The sequence below is a fragment of the Octopus sinensis genome, linkage group LG14 (genome assembly GCF_006345805.1).
Source record: "Octopus sinensis linkage group LG14, ASM634580v1, whole genome shotgun sequence".
Taxonomy (NCBI): Eukaryota; Metazoa; Mollusca; class Cephalopoda; order Octopoda; family Octopodidae; genus Octopus; species Octopus sinensis.
In genome coordinates, this window is record NC_043010.1 from 62,489,149 (window position 1) to 62,509,148 (window position 20,000).

The 20,000-nt window shown below is 40.4% G+C and overlaps 1 protein-coding gene across 3 annotated transcripts in view; it reads right to left on the reverse strand.

Annotated features, from left to right (window-relative positions):
• Positions 1 to 743: 743 nt before the first annotated feature.
• Positions 744 to 20,000, reverse strand: part of LOC115218842 (zinc finger protein OZF-like) — a 24,923-nt gene continuing 5,666 nt past the window's right edge. For all 3 annotated transcript variants that reach the window (XM_029788788.2, XM_036509352.1, XM_036509351.1), the window contains exon 2: positions 744 to 2,456. In XM_029788788.2, coding sequence (XP_029644648.1) covers positions 782 to 2,230 — 1,449 coding nt within the window. In that variant the 5' untranslated portion in view covers positions 2,231 to 2,456 and the 3' untranslated portion in view covers positions 744 to 781. The remainder of the gene's footprint in view (positions 2,457 to 20,000) is intronic.

Below are 20,000 nucleotides of genomic sequence, written 5' to 3' on the forward strand. Positions count from 1 at the left end.
TCATGGGGAAATATTATCTTACTTGGAAACAGGAGGGTTGGCAACAGGAAAAGCACTCCTTATGTAGGAAATTCACTGTAACAAACCCTATCCAACCCATGCCAGCATGGAAAAGTGGTAGCTAAAATGATGATGATACATATATATAATATAACATACATATATATACATGTACACAGATTTGAGTGTTTCTGTGTATATATGTGTGTTTGTGTGTGTGTGTGGTTGAAATATTATGGATGAACAGATGTGATCAGCCACAGATGCTGACTGTGTCCATTTACCAGATATGGAAAACTATAAAGTCATTTCTAGCACGTACCTTGTCCATCTTGTCCACTACCCAAGTGAACAATCTGGAAGGTGGTGAACACCTGGACATCGTTAACAATCCAGGTGACACAAAGAATTTTTGATGAGACCCACAGATGGCCTAAAGGCCACTTAGAAACACACACACACACATGCATATTTTCACACACAATATACAACATACAAATATACACACCCCACACAAACATATGCGTAAATGGTAGCGACTAGGTATCGAACCAGGAACCCTTCGATTCCAGGCTAACAACTTTTACTGACTAATGTCAAGTGATGTAACAGGTTAAAAAAATATTCATAAAAGACAACTTTAGTCACAAAGATGAAAGTAGTCAGGGATCACCAGTGATACCCTAAATAGAGGGCTAGCGAATGTGGGTGGACCCTAATGTCAGCAGAGTTTTTGCAAATACTGTGGGGGGGTTTGTTTTGGGTGGGGGTGTTGTTTTTTTCATGGATGAATTGATTGCCAAAGAAGTGTGCTCATTGGAGTGTACTCCTTGATGTTTTTACAGGATGTTGGTTTCAAAAAGTTATTCCGCACCGACCCTTGCAGTCGTTTCTGGTTCTCCAGCTCGTGTATCAGAGCAAACGGCTTAATGTCAAGGTCATTAGGTAACTGTGGCGTTACGAGGTGAGTGCTCCGGTGCAGCTGCAGTTCGTCACGTTCTGCAAACTGCTGCATGCATAAATCACACTGAAACGGCTTCTCCAAAACGGTATGCGATGATTTCTGGTGCGACACCAGTTGAGCTTTCTTCATGAATTGCTCCCTGCAAATGTCGCATTGAAAAGGCTTCTCGCCAGTATGGCTCCTCGTGTGGATCTGTAGCTTGTCCTTTCTGGCAAACTCCTTCGGGCAATATTCGCAAGGAAACGGTTTCTCGCCCGTATGGATTCTTCGATGGATTTTCAAGTAACATCTTTGAACAAACTGTTTCGGACAAAGGTCGCAGTGGAATGGCTTTTCTCCAGTGTGGGTTCTTCGATGGATCTGTAGTCGGTCACTCCGAGCAAACTGTTTGGGGCAAAGGTCACAGTGAAAGGGCTTTTCACCTGTATGTGTCCGCTCGTGGATAAGTAATTTGTCCTTCTGGACAAATTGCTTCGGACAGTAGTTACAATGAAAAGGCCTCTCACCCGTGTGGGTGCTTCGATGGATCTTCAGCTTATCGTTGCGTGAAAATCGTTTGGGGCAAAATTCACACTGGAACGGCTTCTCCCCAGTGTGAATTCGTTCGTGGATCTGAAGTTTGTCCTTGTGGACAAAATGTTTGGCACAGAAATTACATTGGAACAGTTTCTCCCCCGTGTGTATCCTCTGGTGCAACTGCAATGTGTTGCGTCGTGCAAACTGCTTGGGGCAAAGCTCACAATGGAACGCTTTCTCCGTCGTCCTCGTTGATGACATGGTAGTATGGGGAAGGGAAGGAGGGGCTAGTGGGGGTAACGTCTTTGGTGCCGGGGGTGGAATCTTGTTCAAAACTGGCTGAGGTTGTTTGAGACAAAGATTATTTTCTGGTGCAGCCTTCTCGATGGTGTGCATGCGTTCTGGTTGTGTGTGTAAATAAGAATTCTGAACAAACTGCTTCCCGTAAATATCGGGACTGAAAAGTTTTTCGTTGGGGTGCAAAATGCCGTGGGTCTGTAAGTAGTAACCCTGGGTAAACTGGTTCATGTAGGACTGGTTCTGGAATGGCTTCTCATCCACCTCTGCCATTCTTGGAGGTTGCTGCTGCTGCTGCTGTTGTTGTTGCTGTTGCTGCTGTTGAGGTGGCTGCTGCTGCTGTTGCTGCTGCTGCTGTATGTTGTTTGCCATCGTTAGCTGGAACTTTCCGAGCATGTTGCTGGAAAGCACCGAATCAGGAGAGAATTTGTCCATGGTCTGCTGTGTGGCCATTTACAGTTGTACAGTCAATATTTGGTCAGTGACACCAAAGTGTCCTATCTACCTGTCCAGCTCTTAATACCCATGTACCGACTCGTGGAGGACTGGACAGGTAGATAGGACCGACACAGCTGGATATGGAGTAGTAGGAAGAGGAGAGAGAATCGAGGGCAGCCGACGATGTTGAAACAGCGAAGAAATTACTTGATATCCACATCAAAACATGTCAGCAGACGATCTGAAAATAAACAAAACAAGTTGATAAAATCTCATATCAACAATAGTTTTCTGTCTGTATTTTAACAGGGGAACGGTTAAACCCAGCCAACTTACCCCTTACACACACACACACTTGTGTGTGTGTGTGTAATTAATTATATATACATATAAAAAAATTATATATACATATATACATATAAAAAAGCCTAGTTTTTTCCACCTTTATGTATAAATTTATATTAATACATGTGTGTGTGTGTGTGCAGATGTGAGGCAGAATACCTACTGCACAAGTGAAGCATGGATGGAATGAAGGAATGAGAGTATGTGAGTTGAGTGTGTGTGTGTGTGTGTGTGTGTGCATGCACATTTGTGTATCTCAGTTTTGTGTATGTGTATGCGTGTACATGTGTAGGAGTCAGTAAGCTACATATTTACAAAAGTATATATATATATATATATATATATATATATATAGTTAATCCAAACAAGAAAGCACAAAAAAACACAACAACACGAGGACGTGGAACAAATATAGTATTACTGGACGCTCAGGAAAGAAGGGAAGAAGGAGGGATTAACGTTTCGAGCGGAGTTCTTCGTCGGAAACATAGGAGAAGCAAAGATCCAGAGAAGGGAAGACAGAGGGAAAAAAATCGCCAGTAGTACTTGGTACTCACGAGGTCACATATATATATATATATGTATATATAATAATAATAGTAATAATAATTTGTTTATTGGCCACAAGGGCTGACAAAAATTAATTAAAACATAAAGGGACAAAACACAGGACGAAAGTTACAAAGGGTTTTGTCTGTTTGCAAAAAAACATGTAAAAATTCCAGAGATAACAACGAAAATATAACAATTGAAATTTCCAATAGGGGGAGGCACTTTGAAAGGTTACTCATGGTATTATTGGGGAATATTATTCCAAACTTACACAGAAAAATTCAATTTAGTAATACTAAATCAAATTTCACAATATATAATATATATATATATATATATAAATTAGAGAAGAACCACCATTTATCAATTCAACAATGAAATAACAATGATATAATTAAATTATACCACATAGAAAAATATTAAATATACGATAAAACATATACCAATAATTAAGTAAAGTACAAAATAATAAATAAAAAGTATATAATTGACTATTTATTTACTATTTTATACATTACTTAATTATTGGTATATGTTTTTTATTGTATATTTTTTTTTCTATATGTTATAATTTAATTATATCAAAAGGTGGTTCTTCTTTAATTAATATACATATATATATATACATACATATATACATATACATACATACATATATACATATACATACATATATACATACAAACATATACATATACATACATACATACACATACACACATATATATATATATATATATATGCATATGATTCAACATACCTTGTCATAAACTACTACATAGTAATCCCGCAGCAGACAACCCTCTCTAGTGATGGCCACAATATAAAATTACCCCAGACTATGTTACAAATTAGTAGGTGATAAAAAGGGCAACTGACTTTAAATTTTGAAAAATAAAACCCATTCCAAACCACAAATCATACGAAACAGTAAAGATTGGTGAGACATTGTAAGGCCAGTCCAACTCCTTACCCCCATGGAAAAAAATAGATGACTGACGGTGATGATGATAATAAAGATAAATGACTGATGGTAATTGATGATGAAGTGGATAAATATATATATATTGTTGCTATTATGTTTAAACTGTTGTATGTCCAAATTTGGCTAAATGCGTTTTCTTCAATATTTATTTTTGCTTACAATAACTGGTTCTTTTGGTTAAACTATCGTATCTCCAACTGCTTCAGATGCCAAGATATCAAAAATTGTCAAAGTGTAGTACAACGATTTTTTCATTTTCTGAGAAAAGCAACATTTTGGACTTACGACACTTTTGCATAATAGCAACGACATAGATCAGTTATAGAACTCAATAGAATCTAGGCACATCAACATGTAGGATGCCAGAAATGGCTAGGTACAATACCATAAGGTTCCCGGTGAGGTAAAACAACCATGAAGGTATCATGTGTTGGTAGGATATTGTTGATAGGAAAATACCTGACCTCTTACCAACACCAAACAAACTTAAAATGTGGGATAAAGAAGCAGACCCATCCTACAAGCAGTGTGGAGCAACTTTTTGCATCCTGAGCCACATTTTGACCAGATGCCCTTGGGAACTGGGAGAAGGCCAATACACGTGGCGACATGACAAGGTTCTTGGGCAATTCTTCGGTACAAGTAACATAACTGCCAATTATAAACCCATGTGGGTTTATTTACATTTCTGAAGAAAAAAGAAACCCTTCCCTCCACCCCTAACCCTAATCCCACATATATATATTAAAAAAATTTTACGGAAAGTGACGATCTTCTTCTACAAATATAAACAAATAGACATGATGTAAACGGTACTCATACCAAAAGAATGCCAGTTCTTGCAGAAATTGCCAAGTGAACTGATCTGCAAAGGGTATCAAATTCCTAAAGGAAAGTGACAAAGCTTTCAAGACAAAAGCAATGAAAGGGGCCCGTTTTCTATTTTGCATTTAACCTCATATTAGAAGATACAAAGTGGATCTGAGGGGCAAACTTGTCTACTCAGAGAAGATAGTGGTAACATCACTTGGACCAGACATGTTCCTGCTCTCCACAAATACAAAAACAATCGTGGTTGTTGAACTCACAGACACCTGGGAGAACAGACCTGAAATTTCTCACCCGGTAAGGAAATTGAAATATCAGGACTTAGTTGATGACACCTTTGCTAAGGGGCTGGCATGTGGCCTCATTCTCCATGAAAGTCAGCTCTCATGGCTTTCATTTGGATCAGTGTGCTATTTCCTACAGAAATTAGGTCTGAGAACCAGACAACTGAAGAAAGCCATCAAGGAATTAGGGACCTCAGCTGAAACTAGCACAAGATGGCTATGGTTGATAAGGACTGCAATTGGAACCATTCCTCAGGTGAAGACTAGCTCAGTCTTCGCTGCCCCACTCAGGTGAAGCATACAAAGGGGTAAGACCCATGTGACCCTGAGGTAGCTGATGATGACATAGAAGGGTTTCCAGCATTGCAATGGGTTTAGAAGAGATTGCAAAACCTCTGAGTATCTCCTGCAGTTTTTGCAAGGGGCAAAGCGTCTCAGCTATTTATTTCACCAACCACACACACACGTAGGTGCAGGTGTGGCTGTGTGATAAGAAACTGGTTTCCCAACCACATGGTTCTGGGTTCCATCCCACTGCATGGCGCCTACAACATGTGTCTTCTGCTATATCCCCAAGTAGACCAGATCCTTGTGAGTGGATTTGGTTGGCAAAAACTGAAAGAAGCCTGTTGTGTATCTATGTGTGTGTGTGTCTCCTTGTCTTGACTTCCTATAATAGTTGTAAAATGATTGTCACTGACATACAAAGCTGTGTCATTCATTTCCAATAGCCCGTGAGAAACAGGTGAGGGTTGGCAACAGGAAGGGCTTCTGGCCACAGAAAAATCTGCCTCAACAAACTCTATATTCCCTATGCAAGCATGGAAGGAAAGTGGATGCTGAAGTGATGATGATGATGATATCAATCTCTCTCTCTCTCTCTATCTCTATACAGATATATATATAAGTGCCTGTATATCATCATCACCATCATCATTTAATGTCCGTATTCCATGCTGGCATGGATTGAACAGTTTGACAGATGGCCAGCTGAAGAACTTCTCAGACTCCATGTCTGTTTTGGCATGGTTTCCAAGGCCAGATACCCAATATATATACTCGAGCCAACCAAAGCCTTGTGAGTGGATTTGGTAGATGGAAACTGAAAGAAGTCTGTTGTATATATGTATTTGTATGTGTTTGTATATGTTTGGGTGTCCGTGTTTGTTCCCCCCCCCCCGCCCAACATTGCTTGACATCTGATGCCGGTGTGTTTAGGTCCCTGTAACTTAGTGGTTCGGCAAAAGAGACTGATAGAATAAGTACTGGGTTTACAAAGAATAAGTCCTGGGGTCGATTTGCTCGACTAAATGCTCCAGCATGGCCACAGTCAAATGATTGAAACAAGTAAAAGAGTATATATATATGTATACACACACACACAGAGGGTTGTTCAAAAAGAATGATCCAATTTCATTACACAATATTTTAATAAGGAAACGGAATAGAAAACTCCAACAAAGTCCCAAGTATTCACTCACAATCAACTTTTATTTCCTGTCTTACAAGTGTTCAGTGTGGCCATCACCGGCAGCACAGGCAACATCAATGCGATAAGAGAATTCCTCCCAGACATATATCTGCTTGGCCTGCGAGATCCCCAGACCTCGCCGTGTGTGATTTTTTTCCTTGTGGGGATATGGAAAAGATTGTATTTATGTTCCACCGCTACCCATTAACCTCAATGACCTTAAACATCGAATAACAACAGCGATCATCTCAGTGGATGGTGATATGCTGATACACGCAGCTGGGAGGAATTCTCTTATCGCATTGATGTTGTCCGTGCTGCAGGTGGTGGCCACATTGGACACTTGTAAGACAGGAAATATAAAAGGTGATTGTGAGTAAATACTTGTGACTCAGCTGGGGTTTTCTATTGCTTTTCCTTACTCTTTACTCGTTTCAGTCATTTGACTGCGGCCATGCTGGAGCACCGCCTTTTAATCGGCAAATCGACCCCGGGACTTATTCTTTTGTAAGCCCAGTACTTATTCTATCGGTCTCTTTTGCCGAACCGCTAAGTAACGGGGACATAAACACACCAGCATCGGTTGTCAAGCAATGCTAGGGGGACAAACACAGACACACAAACACACACGCACGCATATATATATATGTACATATATACGACGGGCTTCTTTCAGTTTCCGTCTACCAAATCCACTCAAAAGGCTTTGGTCGGCCCGAGGCTATAGTAGAAGACACTTGCCCAAGGTGCCACGCAGTGGGACTGAACCCGGAACCATGTGGTTGGTAAATAAGCTACTTACCACACACCCACTCCTGCGCCTTACTAAAATATTGCGTAATGAAACCGGTTCATTCTGTACAATAATCACCTCAATGAAAGAACCGACTGGTGAGATTGTTGAAATGCTGGAGTGATGGTGGGTAGACATGTGCTGAGTGCAACAAGATGGACAGGAGCAGCCTCTAGATTCCTCAGTCAAGTCACTCTAACCCCTTTCGTTACCGTATTTATGTTGAGATGCTCTGTGTTTCTTTCCAGTAATTTTAAATATAACAAAGAATTTAGTAAAATAACTTAGTTATCATTCAGCTAGTGTTAGGAACATAAACTGTGACTAAGGTTTGGTGGAAGATTCTAATTCAAAACTTATGAAAACAAGACATTTGTACTCAGAGCCAGAACCTGTTTCAGCCAGGTTGGTATCAAAAGGGTTAAGAATTGTTTTTCTATTATATATTTTAACCCTTTTCTTACCATATTTCTGTTGAGATGCTCTGCGTTTCTTTCAATTAATTTTAAATATAACAAAGAATTTAGTAAAATAACTTGGTTATCATTCAGCTAGTGTTAGGAGCATAAACTGTGACTAAGGTTTGGTGCAAGATTTTAATTCAAAACTTATGAAAACAAGACATTTGTACTCAGAGCCAGAGCTGGTTTCAGCCAGGTTGGTAACAAAAGGGTTAAATGCTGCTGGTAACATGTAATACAGTACCACCTGTTGCATGGTTGGGCCATCCACAACTTATCCAGCAACACCACCAAGCCTACTTAGTGAGTAAGATGGTTCTTAGATGTAGAACTGACACTAAACTTTGCGGGATGGAAAACTAGACCAGTCAAAGGGAGGATAAACTCAGAAGAGTCAATGGCCATCCAAATCCATGATACGTGTGTGTATAGGCATAGGCTTGGCTATGTGGTAAGAAGCTTGCTTCTCAACCACATGGTTCTGGGTTCAGTCCCACTGCACGGCAACTTAGGCAAGTGTCTTCTACTATAGTCTTGGGCAGTCCAAAGCCGTGTGAGTGGATTTGGTAGACGGAAACTGAAAGAAGTCCATCGTATGTGTGTGTGTGTGTGTGCGTGTGTGTGTGTGTTTGTCCTTCCCCCCAACATTGCTTGACAACCGATGGTGGTGTGTTTACATTCCTGTAACTTTACGCTTCAGAAAAAGAGATTGATAGAATAAATACCAGGCTTACAAAGAATAAATCCGATGGGGTGGGAGCGATTTGCTTGACCAAAAGCAGTGCTCCTGCATGGCTGCAAGTATGACCTGGTAACATAAGCTGTTTTCGTTGTTTTAGGTGCCTATGTGGTTGCATAGCTAGGTATGATAACATAGGGTCTGCAATAATGTAAAACCATGATAGCATTGTGTGTTGGTCAGATACTGCTAATATGAAGCTAAGCACCAACTCCATCATATACCATAGATCCGACTTGGAACTGGTTCTAAGTATGGTGTAGGTATATACAGGGGGGGGGAGACCTCTAAACTGTCACAAAGGTAATTAACCCAGAAGGAGAACTCCAATAGGAAAGCCTAAGGTATATTGTTCAGTGAATTTGAAGCCAATATTTGCACCAAAATTCTGCTATCAGCATTTCCAAAAAGTGTAACTGGTTCTACACAAGCCTTCACTATTGAAAATAAATCAACTGTGTGGTTAGCCTAACAGTCAGGCCTTGATATATTCAAATCAACAGAAGATTCCCATGTTGTTGTTGTTGATGTTGTTGCTGCTGCTACTGCTGTTGTTGTTATTATTGTTATTATTATTATTATTATTATTATTATTATTATTATTATTAAGGCAGCGAGTTGGCAGAATCATTAGCATGCTGGACAAAATGCTTAGCATTATTTCACCTATTGCTATGTTCTGAGTTCAAATTCTGCTGAGATCGACTTTGCCTTTCATCCTTTAGGGGTCGATAAATTAAGTACCAGTTAAGTACTGGAGTTGATGTAATCAACTAGTCCCCTCCCCCAAAATTTCAGGCCTCGTGCCTTTAGTAGAAAGGATCATTATGGTACATACATATATACACAAGTATATATTTGAATATATCAATAATAAATACACTAACATGAATTTAGCTGTATGATTAAGTAATCTCTCCCTTTCTCTCTCTCTCCATCCATGACCCACACTCCACACAATGTCAAATAATCATACAGATGGTGGTGTGTTTACATCCCTGTAACTTTACGCTTCAGCAAAAGAGATCGATAGAATAAGTACCAGGCTTACATAGTTTATGCTACTGGATGTCGTTTAACCTCAGGTCAGTTGTCCCTGGTCAAATACATATATGATCAAAGACAATCTAGCTGTGACCATCCCAACCTTTTGTATATCCAACTCTACATTTTCCAATGTGTTCTGTTTTTTAAGATGATAAAGTATGATTAGAAGTAGTTTTAGCTGTTATCTTTAGCAGCTCTATAGACCATGTAGAAGTCTACACATTGGCCTCTTGTACTATGGAATGCAGACCAAATTAGAGAACTGCTACACCTAACCGCTGGCCATTCCTAAAGGATAAACCAATGACAAGACCACATAGACTACTGTTATTTTTTAACCCTAGGTTAACCCTGACTGGCCAAACCTGTGATCAAAAGTATTCCAGCCATGACTTGCATTCATTTCCTACAATCCAAGAAGCCAGGACTACATTAAGTAACATTTCCTTTTTAAAACAGCGAGGGATATTTGGCTGCTGTTTCTAGCAGATCAAGCAACCACATACAGGCTTCATTGAGAGTTGCAAGTGTTTGCTTCTACCATTTCCACTTAAACCTCCTCTTGAGCATCAAGTATCTATGGCTACATTATCTAATGTCACTCCTTTTATCAGATGCTAGTGTGAAGTTGGAGTGGGAATTAACCATTTCAATACCAAACAACTTGAGACGACCCCTGGTCCCTATGGTACAAACTTCCTGTTTTAAAGTTAGCTAAATTAAACTTTCCATCAAAATTTCCTACAAATTTGTGCTTCAGCCATCAGCTTTTATAATGGCAAAGTTCTTTTAGTAAATTCTTCATTGTTTGCAAAATTAATTGAAAGAAAGCCATAGGCGTAAGAGTGGCTGTGTGGTAAGTAGCTTGCTTACCAACCACATGGTTCTGGGTTCAGTCCCATTGCGTGGCACCTTGGGCAAGTGTCTTCTACTATAGCCTCGTGCCGACCAAAACCTTGTGAGTGGATTTGGTAGACGGAAACTGAAAGAAGCCCGTCGTATATATGTATATGTTTGTGTGTCCGTGTTTGACCCCTCCACACACATTGCTTGTCAACCAATGTTGGTGTGCTTATGTCTCTGTAACTTAGTGGTTCGGCAAAAGAGACCGATAGAATAAGTACTAGGCTTACAAAGAATAAGTCCTGGGGTTGATTTGCTCGACTAAAGGCGGTGCTCCAGCATGGCCACAGTCAAATGACTGAAACAAGTAAAAGAGAAAAGAGAGAAAGTGATATTCCAACAGAAATATGGTAACAAAAGGGTTAAAGTGATCCAAATTTCATGTTAATTTCTGTTCTAAACACCAACTTAATAACGATAATGTTGATTAAATTTTTAATTATTTAAAACATTAATCAAAATCAAGTCAGTGTATTTCAACAACAACATGGTAACAAAAAGGCATTAATCTCATAGCTTTTGAGATACCGGTGAGGTTTACTTTTCTCTTATTCTTTTACTTGTTTCACTCATTTGACTGTGGCCATGCTGGAGCAGTGCCTTTAGTCAAACAAACTGACCCCAAAACTTATTCTTTGTAAACCTAGAACTTATTCTATCAGTATTTTTTGCCAAACCGCTAAATTACAGGGATACAAACACACCGACATCAGTTGTCATATCAAGCAATGGTGGGGGTCAAACACAAACACACACACATATATATATATATATATATATATTATATATATATATATATATATCATCATCATATATATATATCTGTGAATATAATATGTGACAATTATTCGTTGGCCATGATAAAACTCCGAGTTTCGGATGTCAGGGCAGAAACCCACGCTGGCATCTCTTCAGTTATCAGGACATCAAAAAAAAAAATGCCATGAAAATGACCATTAAACAAAGGGAAATTACTGTGTGATTGACCATTAGTAAGACAAAAGAGCTGTTAGAATGACCGCTACATAAGGGGGAGGAGTAAAGATAAGGGAATAAAAATGATCATAGTAATCGCATAAGCGCGCATGTCCATACATACACATGTGCCCCTGAACACCCACGTACATGTGCCTACACGTATATACGCATCCACCCTCACATTGAAACACACACATGCTCACCCACACACTCGCCATAAAAGATATAAAAAGCAAGCTTCTAACCACACAGCCACTCCTGCAATTGTTTATTTTTAGAATGACATTGTAGGGTAGGTGTGAGAGGCCAGATCTGACTAGCTTGATTATAAAACAGGTAGAATATTTGGGGACCAGATATGGCTAGATTAGATACCAAAGGGTTAAAGTGATTTAAATCCAAACTTTCCATCTAAATTCTATGTTAATTTATATTCCACAGCTTAATAATGGCAAAGTTATTTTAATAAATTCTTCATTATTTGCAAAATTAATTGAAACAGAGGTTACGTTGTTATGTCTAGCATGTTGAGCGACCACGTAGAGGCTGATTGGCTCATTAAGAAGACACCAGATATTTTATAGCAAGTCAACAACAGGCTGTCTGTTAACTTTTACTTGTTTCAGTCATTGGACTGCAGCCATACTGGAGCACCACCTTGAAGGGTTCAAGCAAATAAATTGATCCTTGCACTTATTTTTTTTTAAGTCTTGTCATTCTCTTTAGAAGTTATGGGAATGTAAATAAACCAATGCTGGTTGTCCAATGGTGGTGGGGTGAGGTGGTGGGGAAACACAAACCGATTGAGCTCCCATAGTTTCTGTCAAACCAAATCCATTCACAAGGCATTTGTCAGCCAGTGTCTATAATAAAACACTTACCCAAGGTGCTGTGCTGTGAGACTGAAATTGCTGGCCTTGTGCCACAATTTGAAATCATCATCATCATTATTAAGGCAGTGAGCTGGCAGAATTGTTAGCATGCCAGGTGAAATGCTTAGCGGTATGTCATCTGCCGTTAGGTTTTGAGTTCAAATTCTCCCAAAGTTGACTTTGCCTTTCATCCTTTCAGGGGTCGATAAATTAAATACCAGTTACGCACTGGGGTCAATGTAATCGACTTAATCCCTTGTCTGTCCTTGTTTGTCCACTCTATGTTTAGCCCTTTGTGAGTAGTAAAGAAATAGGTATTTCATCTGCCGTTATGTTGTGAGTTCAAAATCCGCCGAGGTCGACTTTACCTTTCATCCTTCCAGGGGTCAATAAATTAGGTACCAGTTGATCACAGGGGTCGATGTAATCGACACATTTCCTCCCCACAAAAATGGCTGCCCTTGTGGCAAAATTTGAAACTATTCTTATTATTATTATTATTATTATCATTCTTCTTCTTCTTCTTCAAGGCAGTGAGCTGGCAGAATTGTTAGTATGCTGGTGACACACTTTCCAGCATTTCATGTCTTTATGGTCCGAGTTCAAATTCCGCCGAGGTCTACTTTGCCTTCCATCCTTTCAGGGTCAATAAATTAAGTACCAGTGAAACACTGGGGTCCATGTAATCGACTTACCCATGCACCTACCCCCACCAAAATTCAGGCCTTGTGTCTATCATAGAAAGGATTATTATTATTATTATATTATTATTATTATTATAAGAAGGGCAAGAGCTGACAGAACCTTCAGCAAACCCAATGAAATGCTTAGCAGCATTTTGTTAGTCTTTACATTCTGAGTTCAAATTCTGTCAAGTGTGACTTTGCCCTTCATCTTTTCAGGGGTTGATGAAATAAGGACCAGTTGTGCACTGGGGTGGATGTAATTGACTTACCCTCTCCCTCGAAAGTGCCAGCCTTTTGCCAAAGTTTGTAACCAATATCCGTTTCAATTCAAGGGCGGCGAGCTGACAGAAGTGTTAGCACACCGGGCGAAATGCTTAGAGGTATTTTGTCTGTCTTTACGTCCTGAGTTCAGCTTTGCCTTTCATCCTTTCGGGGTCAATAAATTAAGTACCAGTCATGTACTGGGGTCGATGTAATTGACTGGCCCCCTCCACAAAAATTTTGGACCTTGTGCCTAGAGTAGAAAAGAATATCTGTTTCAATTCTGTGTGTTCCAAAACTAAATCTCATCACTGGCCACACACAGAGAGAAGGAATCAAGGTAGATCTTGGTGGACTGAGACAGGTTTGCTCTTTTCTCAACACTGGGGCCACGAAGACAGGGGATTGTACTCATGGCCCTTACTAAAAAAAGTTTTTAAAAAATCACTATGGATTTCTGATAGCTTGTCAACATCTACAACATGAAAAAAATGCTGACAGCAATGTGTCATTCATCATCAATCTGATTGAACAGGACTAACATGAGTGAGACTAAAGATCAACAATAGATATGAAGACAAAGGACCACAACCTCAAGAGAGGAATTTTAAGAGCTCCCAAATCAAGGTATCCAGATATGAATGTGACAGAGATACTACAAACTTCTGAATTAATAACATCTAAAAAACAGAAAAAAATCTAACTAATGATACTAATTAAAAATTGTAATTCATTACTGCATTCGTTATCTAAGCACTTGTGGTGTAGAATTCAGTTTTCCTTTTTTTTTTGTTGCTATTTCGAAAATACTGGTACGTAAAAGGGCACCATTCGAGCGTGATCGTTACCAACGTCGCCTTACTGGCACCTGTGCCGGGGGCATGTATAAAAAGATTCGAGCGAGGTCATTGCCAGTACCACCTGACTGGCCCCGTGCTGGTGGCACATAAAAAGCACCCACTACACTCTCGGAGTGGTTGGCGTTAGGAAGAGCATCCAGCTGTAGAAACGCCGCCAGATCAAGATTGGAGCCTGGTGCGGCCGTCTGGTTCGCCAGCCCTCAGTCAAAATTGTCCAACCCATGCTAGCATGGAAAGCGGACATTAAACGATGATGATGGTGATGATGATTTAAGCCCTACCGATTATTTCCTGTGCAATCCACAGCAAATAGAACGGTATTCATGATCCTGTATCTATTTCTTAGCAACCCCTAGATTACAGATGACAATATCCATCAAAGGAAGGTCTTCTCCCAAGCAGACAAAGGGGCTTTGCACTCAACCAAGAACTTCTCCATCCTGTGGCTGTCTCATCTCAGTTTTCTTCCTAATTACCTCTGCTACAACTCGTTTTGTTACTTTCATCACATGATCCATCAATTTCATATACTTTTTTACTTGTTTCAGTCACATGACTGCAGCCATGCTGGAGCACCACCTTTAGTCAAACAAATCAACCCCAAGACTTATTCTTTGTAAGCCTAGTACTTATTCTATCGGTCCCTTTTGCCAAACTGCTATGTTACGGAGGACACACCAATATCGGTTGTCAAGCAATGGTAGGGGGACAAACACACACACACATATATACGATGGGCTTCTTTTAGTTTCCATCTACTGAATCTACTCACAAGGCTTTGGTTGGCCTGAGGCTATAGTAGAAGACAATTGCCCAAGGTGCCATGCAGTGAGACTGAACCTGGAACCATGTGGTTGGTAAGCAAGCTACTTACCCACAGCCACTCCTGCACCTATATGTCAACATTTTTTTTCCAGAGCATCTCCTTCTTCAACCAATATTTCCAGCTTCTCAGCAACCATCACAGATGGTCAAGCTGCTTTCCCCATCTATGTATCCCTAATGGCTGCTCTCTCTATTGTCTACTTGGAGTAGCCCTCTCCTTTCTCTCCAATCTCCAATTCATTCCCCTCGTTTAACAACTTCAAGTAGCATTCCACAACTTCTCAGCACCAATAAAGGTCCTCAATATTACAAGTCACCCCAACAATACCCTGATTCATACTGACATGGCAATCCTCTGATCCTCACATCAAAGCAACACTCCATTCCTCTGACCATCACATTACGAAACATTGATAAACAACTGAGTCCGTTTCCCTTTTTTCTAAATATAATATCAAGCTTTTCTTCTATATATGGGCGCAGCCATGGCTGTGTGGTAAGAAGTTTGCTTCTCACCCACATGGTTCTGGTTCCAATCCCACGGTGTGGCATCTTGGGCAAGTGTCTTCTTCTATAGCCTCAGGCCAACCAAAGCCTCACAAATGGATTTGGTAGACAGAAACTGAAAGAAGCCTATTGTATACATATGTGTGTGTGTTTGTCCCCCATCATCACTGATGTTAGCATGTTTACACCTCCATAACTTAGAAGTTCAGCAAAAGAGACTGATAGAATAAGTACTAAATTTGAAAAACAAAAAAAAGGACTGAAGTTGATTCATTTGACTGAAAATCCATCAAGGCGATGCCCCAGCATGGCCACAGTCTAACAAGTGAAACAAGTAAAGGATAAAAGATACATAATGCCATCTCCTGTTGCTACCCCTTTTCTTTCATTCTTTCTTTCCAGGCATGTCCCTTGGTTTTTACAGCTCCATCTACCCTACCATTCCACCATCAAGTCACATTCCATCTGACTGCCACCTTGCTCCATCCACAGATATCTGGTCTGTGACTGGCATCAAGTTCTCTCGTAAAAACCCTGAATGATCCCTATTGCCCCTACTTCTCATCAATACTTCTTTTGAACCCATATCTGGCTAAGGGATCTTTCAGCTTCAAATACCTTCCTTCTCCAGATTGGATCCATCTCTCCTTTACTTTGGACCATTAATCACCAGGTAAATACTTCAATGCAATCTTTCGGTACAAGTACCATAACTGCCAATCATAAACCCACGTGGGTTTGTTTACATTTCTGAAGAAAAAAAGAAACCCTTTTCCCCCACCCCTAACCCTAACCCCACATATATATAAAAAAAACTTTACAGAAAGTGACGATCTTCTTCTTCAAATGTAAACAAACAGACTTGGCAGTTATGGTACTTGTACCGAAAGATCGCCAATACTTAGCATTTACAACAATCTACCTGTCTCTCTCTCTCTCTCTCTTACAGGTGAGTACAGCATTTCCTTGGTTTGTGTTCGTATGTGATTAGGTGGTTGGCCTTCTAAAGTTAATGCCGCAAAGGGTTAGGTCATATGCATCACAAAGCACCAAACAACTTTGATCCTTATTCATTTCCTCTACAGTAATCATAACCTCCATAGATATCAGTTTTTAATTTTGGCACAAGGCCAGCAATTTGGGGGGAGGGGGTAAGCCAATTACATCGATCCCGAAACAATGAACGACAAGGTTGAACCCAGCAACATTTGAACTCAAAACGTAGGGGCAGACGAAATGCTGCTAAGCGGTTCTCCCCAGCACGGTAATGATCCTGCCAGCTTGCTGCTTGATAGCCTCCACATATATCAAAACAGCCCTCATGGTGTTACCTGTTCAACATATTAAAGTCACTAACCATAATAACGAAGTTGCTGTTGTCTGTTATCAAAGACGTCTACATGATGGCTACATAGAAAGGATTCTTTTACTCATCATCTATGAGTCCTAATTATGGTACACATGCCACAGAGATCACTGTCTCTGTCATGTTTACCGAGGATTAGTCTCAGCCTAATTATTCTGACACATACTCAGACTACTTCGATTACTTTTATCTTCCATTTCTCTGCCAATATGTCTACTCCACCAACTTTAATGCTGTCAACAATTTGTAGCTGCCATCTCGACTGTGGTGGTGTCTGCCTGAGGTTCCCCTCCATCTCACCTCCTGTACACACCACACATTTACCTCCATCTTAGCATCTCTTACACTTTTCCATAACTACTTTTCATTGTACTAGCACTGATGGTGAGAGCCCTGAAGTGTAACACTCGACAAAGAGAGGAGAGTTTTCTGGCGGCATCTGGCTTGTTTGATATCTATTTCCTGTATCTGAAAGGAAGACATTTGGTGCAATTGTTTGAAGATGGCCAAATGGTTTTACACAAGGTCAAGTATTTCCACCTGGCCATCCCATTACTGTATGTAGTAATGGGATGTACACACAAGAGCCACCTTTGTACATACAACTAGGATTTTCTTTTGAGATGACTGGCATATATTTGGTGTTTTCTTTTCTTATTACTGCTGGATGCCCTTCTTATCAGTATGGACTGTGGTCATTTTCTCAGGTCACTCACACTACAGAAGCTCCCTTTACTCTGTGTTAGTTTGTACTAAGAGGTGGTGCTTTCCAAAACAAGTTGTTTCTGCTTAAGTCTGAGAAATCAGCATATATCCAAGCTACAGGGAGAGTAGGCTATTTAATTACAACTAATTAGGGGGTTGTCTCCTGGGACTGACATAGTGAAATCTTGTGTGGGGGCAGATGGTTGATAAAAGGCTGTCCCTGTGATACTAGATAAAGGGAGGGGTAAGACAAAAACAGAAGATGAAGGTTTCAGCTAGAATAAGAAAATACAAATGAGAGATGTCAACTAACTCAGCCTGGAGCTGTTGTGCTCCTCGTGGGCCTGTACTGATGTCACGTACAAAAGCCCCTGTGCTGGTACAATCTAAGAAGCAGATGTGCTGGTGCCATATAAAAAGCACCTGGTACACTCTGTTAAGGGGTTGGCATTAGGAAAGGTTTCCAGCTGTAGGGACCATGCCAAAACAGACAACTGGATCCTGATGCACTCCGATTTGCCAGCTCCTGTCAAACCATCCAACCCATGCCAGCATGGAAAACGGACGTTAAAGAGTGGTGAATGATCATGATTTGGTGCCCCGCATTCCCTGGTTCCGATCCCGAGATCACTGAGTGTGGTATTGGCAGATGGATTAACAGAACTATTAAAGGTCAGATTAAACACCTGCAGTTTTTAGTGCTGGCTCTTATCATATTCAATTAAAATGTTGTCGCTGACGTCGACTTCGCTTTCAAGCCTTTGGAAGGGGGTAGTGGGGGGGGGGTGACAGGGGTTGTAAAAGAAAATATCAGTCAAGTACTGGAGTTGATTTAATATTTTTGTAAGGCATCTTAGATGCAAATGGAAAATTATAACAGGAAACCAATCTGAAGGGTTCTTGATCAAGAGAAGGCAGACATATCTTCAATTAATTATATTCCACAATCCACTGTCAGTTACAATGAATATCTCATTGTATAATCTTGTCCTAGACATAGTGGTCATGGATGGAACAGGTATACGTCTGCTCAATGAAAACTAAGCAACATCAAGCACTGAGTGAAATGAAATCATCATTCTTATTGCATTGGAGGTGGTGGGGACGGCTGTTGCTGTTGACGGTTGTGCAGAATGCGAATGAATGAACCTCACAACTTCTATACGTTGCACCTTGGCGTCTCAGAAGCCAAAACTATTGTATGAAAAGGAGGATATATAACATCAGTGATATATATATACATTTATATATATATATATACAGAGAGAGACAGATTGATAGGGATAGATAAATAGAGAGAGAGATACATAGGTAGATAATTAGATAAATGCGTAGATTACTAAGAGCAAATAGTGAGTTCATTATATATAAAGATAGAAAGAGAGAGAGAGAGATGTGAGAAAGACAGAATGATGTAAAGAGAGAGGGAGACTGTGATAGAAGATAAGGGGGAGGGTAGAGTGAAAGACAAAAGAAGAGACAGAGAGGACTGAAAGAGTGAGAGGAAGATAAAAAAAAAGAAGGGCAGTGTAATATAAGCGAGGGAGGGGGTGCAGTGTAATAGAAAAAAGAGGGGGGTAGGGAAAAAGAGAAAAAAGAAACGGGAGGGGATGCTATGAGAAAAGAGAAGAGGGGGGACACTGAACAAAAGTGGAACACCATGCGAAAGAGAGAGAGAGAGAGAGGTTCAATAATTTTCCTATGAGTCAAGATTATTCCAGGAATTCATTCATTGCCCTCCCCTTCTCTCCTCCCCCCTCCCCACTTCATATTTAAACTGAAGCGATTCTTTCAATATTGGTGGTGGTGGTGGTGGTAGTGGTGGCGGTAATAATAGTGGTGGTGGTAGTGGTGGTGATAGTATCGTTGAGGGTGACGGTGGTGGGGGGAGAATGGTGGTAGTTAGCGGTGGGTGATGAGAGGAAGGGTAGGATGATGGCGACGACGGCGACGGCGACGATGGTGTTTAGGCCCAGGTCAGCTCTCATCGAGCCCAATTAATGATCAGAAGCGTTCCAGCCTTGACCAGCCCGTCTTTTTTTTTTTCCTGTTTCCGTTTTGTTTTGTTTTGTTTTCCAGATTTGAGAATTAAGGGCCACTTGGCAGTTATTTCTAGTAGGTCGATCGAGCGACCGCGTAGCGGCTCCTTGATGTCGGCTTTGATGACGATGGTGGTGGTGGTGGTAATGTTACTAGTACATGATGGTGATGATGATGGTGGTGGTGATGGTGGTGGGGTTATAGCGGAGAAAGACAGAGGGGAACGTTAAAGAAAACGAGCAATTCAAAGAGAAAAAAAAAATGGTACTAATGTTTC